The 9,340-nt window shown below is 35.4% G+C and overlaps 1 protein-coding gene across 1 annotated transcript in view; it reads right to left on the reverse strand.

The window, feature by feature from the left end:
• LOC107550205 (talin-2-like) overlaps positions 1-9,340 on the reverse strand; it is an 85,338-nt gene that overhangs the window by 64,337 nt on the left and 11,661 nt on the right. Inside the window, exons 6-11 of the mRNA XM_016231446.1 lie at positions 9,321-9,334; positions 9,000-9,063; positions 7,888-7,992; positions 2,842-2,997; positions 1,519-1,620; positions 1,236-1,312 (exon numbers count right to left, since the gene is read on the reverse strand). Coding sequence (XP_016086932.1) covers positions 1,236-1,312; positions 1,519-1,620; positions 2,842-2,997; positions 7,888-7,992; positions 9,000-9,063; positions 9,321-9,334 — 518 coding nt within the window. The remainder of the gene's footprint in view (positions 1-1,235; positions 1,313-1,518; positions 1,621-2,841; positions 2,998-7,887; positions 7,993-8,999; positions 9,064-9,320; positions 9,335-9,340) is intronic.

The raw sequence follows: 9,340 nt of genomic DNA on the forward strand, positions 1-9,340 counted from the left end.
GACACGACTAGAAATCAGTGGTTAAGTTGTATTTACAACACTGTTCCAGAACACTTCAACTCAAATATTCAGATGTGTGCAGCACATTTTATGGAGGACTGTTTACCGATCCTGGTAGAGTAGACTACAATGCCGGCTGTTCTGACTCACAGATTGTAAGTATGTTTTTTATACTTAAAGAGTTTTTATATTTGATATTTTTTAAAGCAAGTTTTTTTGGGCAGTGTAGAGTAGCGCTTGTTGTTTGTCATTTCTCCGATCACAAATGCAGACATGGTTTTATGTTTACGCGGCGCGATGCAACGCAACGCGTAAAAAGACAGTACATGTCAAGAAGGGGGCTGACAAGAATATCAGCCCCCTATCAGCCTATTACGTCACTTCCTGTTTGTTGCTGCCGTGTGGTTTGAGTTTGAGCTCCGTCAAGTTAATTCTTTGTCGTCTAATTTTTATCTTAAAATCAATTTTATACACCATCCTTTTTCAGTTTTATAATTTTTGAATCATCGCTCCGGCCTGACAGGGCATCATCACAATATGGTAGGGGGCGTAACATTTCCGTCACACGCTTGAGGTATTCGGCCAATCATAACGCACTGGATAGCTGGCCAATCACAGCACACCTTGCTTTTCAGACCGATGAGCTTTGTAAAAATTGATGCGTTTCAGAAAGGTGGAGCATAGAGGAGAAACAATAATGTACAGTATGTGGAAAATAATGTGTTTTTTTACCTTAAACCGCATAAACACATTTCATTACACCAAATACACAAAATAATGTTCTTTTTAGCAACATCATATGACCCCTTTAATGAAAAATCTACTAAATGGAAAAGTGGAGATTTTTAGAAATATCAGAATTAATTTATTCTTTTAAGAATCATGTCGTAGTTTCAAAACCTTGAGCAAAAGGGCTTGTAAAGTCAAATGAAACAGTAAAATAGTAAACCCTGTCACCGTGATTTTGTATAGTAAGCAAATAATTACTGAAAACTCGATAGTTTTAGAAATATCAGCATTATGTTCTCTTCCTAGTGTAATGACCCAAAGCAAAAGGCTCGCAAAATCAAATGAAACTGTAAAACAGTCAACCGTGTTACCCTGATTTTGTGCTTCAGATAATTGAAAAGTGGACATTTGAAGAAATATCAGCACAACACAATTATAAGTGTGACAAGATGGCTCCTGCGTGAAAACAAGGTATCATGGGACAAGAACAAGAGAGCTCCACTGACTTTTTTGGGGATACGGATTCTTCTAGCATGGTGGATTCCTCATCACCATCCAAACCAAACCGATCTTTACTCTGTTTCTGTAAAACAAGGGGAGGAAAACGTTTAATTAAATAATTGGCACAAAAAATAAAGAACATCCACAGGATGGATCATTTTGTGGTAGTTCACCCAAAATTGAAAACTCCGAAAGTTTAAACATGGGAAATCTGAATAATATTCTCTTGATGACATTTTGGGTGAACCGTCCCTTTAATTCACATGTGTTGAAGAGCCAGTGACTTGCTTTCTTAAGGATGATGTCAATGTATCCGGCAATGAGTTGAGAGATCTGCTCCCCTTCTGTGGTCTGGACAGAGTAATAGCTCTCCTGGTACTCACCGAAATCCTGCACGAGGCCACACACACACACACACAAATATAACAGATATGAGAAGCACAAATCTCAAGGCTGTCTTGTACAATGTGGATGTGCTTATTCTGTTCTTGCTGACAGGATGTCAGCCAACTGTCCTTGGAGTACAAGTGCTATATAGTACATGAGATGCTAAAAGTGGCTCTTAATGGTGGAGCAGAACTGCGCATCACACGGCAAGGTTAAAATACTCAAGTAGTAGAGGACTAGGGCATTTTATCAAGGAAAAAAACAACTATTATTATATTATAGCCAAAACATTGTTTTACAATGACATTAGCAGTTGGCAATACTGCTTAATATAAATGTATGAAAACAGATATTAAGAATAGTCATAAAAAAAGAAAAATAATATCAGAATAATAAACTAACACAACAAATTCAAAGAGAGCAAACTTTAATTTCTCTCATCTTTACCCCATCATGCTATTTTCAAGTCCTCAGAGTGATTAAGCTGAATTCATGCTGGTTTATATAATCACAAATCCTTTATACTCATACTTAAAATATATATTTATCAATAAATCAACAATGCTTAATAATGCACATTAATAACATACAAACGGAATATATTTCCACATATATAAAAACGAAATTAATATTTTACATAATATTATATATTAGTATGATACTATATTACATTATTCTACACTATAATTTTATGTATCATATTATATTATAAATGTAGTTTACATTTTAAATACAGGGTATAAAATGACAAATAGAATCATTATATTTAAATAGACGCATGTACAATATCATTATTTATTATATTATGTTATATTATATTATAATAAACATTACATATAAAAATTTTGTTTTTAAGATCTAAATATAAAGCATAAAATAACAATATATAAATAGAAATATTACAAAAATAGATACATTTATAATTTTATTAGGCATTATATTTTATTGTAATTTCATATTTATTAAGATTGAAATATAAAGTAAAAAACAACATACAATGGGTCCAAAAAAGTATTTGTCACACAAACATCATTTGTTTGAAGGCAGCTACCATGATAATGACCTTCCAACAATTTTAAGTGTCCAAACCCAATACTTTTATGCTTTTATTGACTGTATACAGAACTATACAAACATATTGAGCAGATAAAGTGAATGCAGAATCTATGGAAGAATCCAAACACACTGTGGCTCATGTTGAATGGAGTGAATAATGTAACGTACCAGTGTAAAGCTCTTGGGTGAGGCCGCCCACCTCTTGACTGTGGTGAGGGGCCACTCCTGCACCACCTCTTTGGTCTTCTCTTCCACCCTCATCACTGACTCTTTGGTAATGCCCAGTAAACGCGGGACCAACTTATTCTTGCTTTTCATCTTCTCCTGTTGAGAAATAACACATGGCGTTTGTGTATTGTGTGGTGAGGACTGAAATATACAATGGGCTGCTGACTGCTGAATTCATTTCTGTATTTATGTGATTACTAAATTTGTTTAGCTCATTAATCATGTTGAAAGAGTATTGCCCTGTATGCAGTTCATTGTCCTCATTTCAACTCTCTCTCTTCGACTCCTTACCACAATGTCTGCAGAATAACGGACTGTTTGGTCACTACTATGTACATAATTGATTAAGGCATCAATTGTTGACAATCCTTGCTCATTTGTTGACAAATTATTATTAATAATAAAATATAAATATAATTATTTGGCATAATGATATAACATTAGTATAATAAATATACTGTATATTAAACATAATACAGTACAAAATGATGTATTATATTATAAACAGATGCGTATAATATAATATGTATTTTAACATTATAATATGCATTATATATTAATAACTAAATGTTTATAAATCTAAATGTAATAACAGATATGCAAGTAAAACCAATATATCTAAATAAATATATGTATAATATTATTATGCATTACATTTATATAAATATTAAATCAAATAATTACAAAAAATTATAATTCATGTTTGACCACAGTTGACACAACTGACCAGTCTTAATCGAGTGTTTCAGAGTATTAAAAAGAGAAATTAAATTTTTTTTTTTTACTTTTTCTGTTCAAGGAAAACAGATGAAAAGTACTGAATGACTCATCCTGCACTACAGCGATTTTCAACCAATCAAATGCTCTTAATAATTAGAATGTCCTCTCTCATGATTCCACAATTAGCATGAAGCAAATCATGTTCACGGTTGTGACATAACTAAAACATATTATTCATTAAAAAAACAAATGGAGACCTTCGATATCCCTCCTCAAACTTCCTGTTTCAACAGGAAATACGTCAACACAGGAACGAAAACGCTGCTTGTCAAATGATCTCACTGGGTTTTTAAAGATGACATTAAGTCAGTACGCAGTTACTGGAACATTCTCTCTGGTAGCGCACATATTTCAATGCATATTTGACGTTGTTTATACGTTAGAACAGCATTTAACAGATGTTTTAGTGACATTTATGATTCTGAATGTATGTGAATTGACTCATAAGTTTCTCGAACTCAGATAAGACGGGTTTCCAGATTCTTCATTCTTTTTTTTTTTCTCTGCGCCGAGAGTTGAAGAATGTTCAACTTTGGATAAAACGCAGCCCTCATGACTGTCACTTTTTAGTCAGCTAACTAATCACAGTGGAGGAGGGGCGGGACTAATACCGACCAACCGGCACACCCTGCTTGTACTACGACTGAGCAATAATGGAGAAGCTGATATTGCTTGTCTCAGAGTATTCATGTCTTCACCAGATATAGTTCCCACACTACCACAATATTGCTATGAAAAATAATGCTGGTTGAAACATTTCATTCGCGATGCCTCTGCCATATTACTTTAGCGGATATTCCCTATCATAGCATCCTCAGCGTCTCAACTGAAAATGGATGACATTAAGTCAGTACGCAGTTACTGGAACATTCTCTCTGGTAGCGCACATATTTCAATGCATATTTGACGTTGTTTATACGTTAGAACAGCATTTAACAGATGTTTTAGTGACATTTATGATTCTGAATGTATGTGAATTGACTCATAAGTTTCTCGAACTCAGATAAGACGGGTTTCCAGATTCTTCATTCTTTTTTTTTCTTTTCTCTGCGCCGAGAGTTGAAGAATGTTCAACTTTGGATAAAACGCAGCCCTCATGACTGTCACTTTTTAGTCAGCTAACTAATCACAGTGGAGGAGGGGCGGGACTAATACCGACCAACCGGCACACCCTGCTTGTACTACGACTGAACAATAATGGAGAAGCTGATATTGCTTGTCTCAGAGTATTCATGTCTTCACCAGATATAGTTCCCACACTACCACAATATTGCTATGAAAAATAATGCTGGGTGAAACATTTCATTCGCGATGCCTCTGCCATATTACTTTAGCGGATATTCCCTATCATAGCAACCACAGCGTCTCAACTGAAAATGCTGCGCCGCAGAAGCGTTCTCAAGTGCTCACACAGCTAGGGTTTTTTTAGCAGAGCGTCTGGTGTTTTCAGCTCGCTAAAAACACTTTGGTGGACACACGACCTATAAGTAAAATCTGTTTCATGAAATCATACAGTTGCATCTTGATACTGAATAAAAGCATCAGAAATCAACCTCCTTGCGGCCCACATAGGATTATGGGTAACATTAGCTCCCAAAGCATGTGCAAATGCATATTCACCACACAGCACACCATCCAGCCAATTTTGACATTCTAATTCAATGTTCTATGATCTAAAGCTCTTCAATCCTAATCTTGCATACTGACATTTCATCTCAACGGTAACTGCGCTAATCAGGCAATGCAGCTGCTACATGGGCAGCAGTGTCTAACACAGACTACAGTATATGTGTTACTCGACCACAGCCTGGTGCCTTCTGCCATTTCCCTTCATCTCACTCACACACACACACACACACACACACACACACACACACGGTAACTGCGCTAATCAGGCAGTGCAGCTGCTACATGGGCAGCAGTGTCTAACACAGACTACAGTATATGTGTTACTCGACCACAGCCTGGTGCCTTCTGCCATTTCCCTTCATCTCACACACACACACACACACACGACCCAAAACAATTGCCCACTGATGGCATCCTGCCAGAGGACTCTTACCACCACGCAAATACATAATAAAAACAAAAGCTAAATGTTTAAGTGACCTCTTGCGCCGTACATCTCCAGGCTATTGTTTTCAACTGAGGGTCGAAAATAACAACCTCTGATAAGAGTTCATTATAAATAATGTCTTTATTATAAATAAAGACCTGCAGATATTGTTTAGCGTCCTGAATGGCATAGCTTTTCAAGGCTGAGGTTTATGCAATGTGGGTAAATATAGGATTCATTTTTTTGGTAAATGGTCATTGTCTAATTGTCCGAGTCGGTCAGGGACGGTGCTTTTGCTCATTCAGAGTGGTGCAATCTATTGTTAGGCACTATTAATTTGAAACCGGGCACTTAGCAACACTCCACTAATGACCTGAAACTGATCCTTGAGCGGACAGCTTGTAAATCTTCCTCTGTGTGCTGTACCGCTTAGAAATGCTTAATAGTAGGGATGCACCGAAATGAAAATTCTTGGCCGAAGCCGAACAAAATGAAACAATGGGCCGAAGTCCGAATCCCGAGCACGGTTTTTCACATTTTCCCCCCATTTTGCCAATTTTTTCACCATTGCATAAATTAAATAGCCAAAATGTGCTTTTTACTGTTTCGTCGTGCTTTTCAAAGAAAAAAATAATTTACAAAACAACAATTTAAAAATATTTACTTAACACTGAACATTTTTTAACATTCTAGCAGACATTAAACACAACTTAACTTAAAATTAATAAGTTAGTAAAATAAAATTTTTTGGCCATGTTTAGACCCCCTTCTTGAATCAGGCATGTATTTTTGCCTTACAAATAAATGCAGCCTTGCTGAGTAGAAGAGACTTATTTTAATACATTAGAAAATATTATAGATCCTAGTCTGAACACTATGTGTAAATGTTACAATAAATGTTTTAATAGAGCTGTTGTAATAATTATTTTCATAATTATTTTATTTTTTTATTTTATTTTACAGAACAACAGTAAACTTACAATAATAACATTTATTAATGTTGACGGAGTTCTTGCTTTTTCTCAGCTTTTATTTTGGCAGAAACCCACAGGAAGACCTCAGTGCTTCTTTTTGTTGACAAATGATTCTCATTACGAGTTTGTTGTACGTATTGTATTGTCACATGCCTTATAAAAATTCGTAAAAATGTTACTGAGCAGCTGACGAGTAACTTTCCTCGTGCTTTGGACTTTGAACCCTACCGCCGCGAGCTCGTGCAGCACCGTTTGAATACATGCAATTCCTGCGTGTATTAGAAAACATAACATTCTGCAGTTTATTTAATTGTTTAAGGGCATTTCGCAATTTTAATCATCATACAGTAACCAGCAACAACCACCCTTCCTCTTCTCATCGAAGACATGCGATGCAGTACTAAACAGTCTCTCGCTGTCGGTGCTTGTAATGATTTTTGCCTCTTTCTCGGACAGCTTTAAATGCTGCCACACTGCCGTCATGTTTGCTGCATTAGCGCGTGCCTCTATTTGATCGCGTCACGTCATTGTTCGGTACAATTTATTCGGTCTTTTCGCTTATTCGGCCGAAAGAGTTTTTTTTGCTATTTTCGGCCAAATAATTTCGGTTGCCGAACATTCGGTGCATCCCTAAAAATTTATAATAATAATCATTTTTATATTAAAAGTCTTGTTCTAGAATACAATTAAATCTATGCAAAAATAAATAATGAAAACATGATTAAAATTTTCAATACAATTTTACAGATTTATTGCGACTTTCATCAAAAAAATTAATAAAAATAAGTTTCAATTGTTAGTTTTAAAAATATAAATCCTTAAGAAATAAAGTGCTTGTAGTTGAAGAAACACCCATAGACAGTCTTTTGCACATTATTTTGAATCGGTCGGTGCCTGTATTTTCTGATACTGCTGATAGTATGAAATATTTAACAGTCTTTCCAAACACTCGTTTGCTGGTTTACTGTACGGTGCAATCGAGTTTCTGTACTCGTTGGTGAGCTTGCAGTCTGAATTGAAGGTGATAAGAGAAAAAAGATTGGTCGGCACAAGATAATACAAGGGCAATAATTCCTAATATTTTTCTGTTGTGTGATATTAGCTGGCTACATGCACAACCGTTTGTGACCATTTGTAAAACTTCAGAATTTAGAGTTTGAACTGTAAAATACTCACCTTCACCAGGAAAAACGACACTCCGTATGTGCGTAGGGACCTGGCAAGCTTCACATACTTCACTTTTGCCTCGATCTCCATCATCTCGCCACAGGTTTTGTGATCCTGGCGAGGAGATTAAGATATGAACACTTCTCTGCCTTTGTGGGATTTGAACCAACAACCTTTTGTTTCAAGTCAGCTGTGTCTCTTTGCGTTCAGGTTTTAATTCACAATGGAAAGCTATACATAAACGTCTGTTTTCATCATTATAAGTGAATGTTTTGCCTAGGTGGGCCTTCTAAGCAAAATAAATAGATCCAGAAAACAGTAAGCTGAATAAATTGTTAAAACCAATATGTGTTAAAATCTAGCATAGAAAGTAGCAAGTTTTAAATGCATCAAATGTTTGAATGTTTTTTTTTTTTAGCCAAAAGCTAAATATTTAGCTGTATCCCATATTTTACATTATAACAGATGATTTTTTCCTTTCTACAGCAGGGTGGGAAGACCAGTAAATAAATCCTTTATTCCATTTTCCCAGTGTTTACAACCGTTGTTGTGTTTACTGTGATTTCAACCATTCAACCCTGTTACCAAAGTTATTGTAAGAAAAAAAGAAACAAATCAAACAAATGTCTTTTATTTTTTTTAATTGATAGGAAATTTATCAAAAATTACAATCCAAGCTTGGATTCCAGACAAGCTAGCCCTTAATTTAATATACATTTTCAACCCTGTTACTCAGATTTATGATTTTATTTCAATTTTTTTTTTGTATAAAATCTAATTTTGATATTAACTTGATGTTTAAAATTAGGGGGGGGAAACACAAATCAGAGTATAAAACGGCATTTAGGTTGTACTTAGACATGTTCCAAATTTTAATAATAGGATAAAAAAAAATCCAAACAGAAAATAAAACTGCTCATCTAATATTTAGCTTGACCTACTGCAATCCACATTTACTCATAGGTTAAGCCATTCCTTTTACTGACCATTTGTTGAAAAATGTAAAAAGCCTTAATTTTTAATGATTTCAGGCTGTTTTTTGTATGTTAGTCATGGACAGTGCCTTATAGCATGTTTTCCTAGAATAACAGATTGAGTAAAGCCCACAGAGGGTCATGTACCTGAAAAATTCTCTTCTCCGCCCCCCTCTGTTTGATGTATTCTTTTGGTAGGAACTCCTTCAGGCTGCAAATACATTTCACATGTTTACGCTCATACTACACAAACATTTTTCCCTCAGAGCAGAACAAAGCACATGAGGTCATCCTGGCGGGAATTACATCTTCATAACGTACGCCCACACCGACTCTTAAGGTTTCCAGACTGCACAGAATTCTTGCAAATAATTGTCTAATCTAAAATGTAATCAGATAACAACTGAGAGAGCATGTGTGTACCTGTGTCTTACAGTGACAGTGTTGAGGCAAGGCATGTGGTCTTACTCTAAAAATCCTGGCTTGTG

Source organism: Sinocyclocheilus grahami, unplaced genomic scaffold, assembly GCF_001515645.1.
Source record: "Sinocyclocheilus grahami isolate Dianchi unplaced genomic scaffold, SAMN03320097.WGS_v1.1 scaffold392.1, whole genome shotgun sequence".
In the NCBI taxonomy this organism is placed as follows: domain Eukaryota; kingdom Metazoa; phylum Chordata; class Actinopteri; order Cypriniformes; family Cyprinidae; genus Sinocyclocheilus; species Sinocyclocheilus grahami.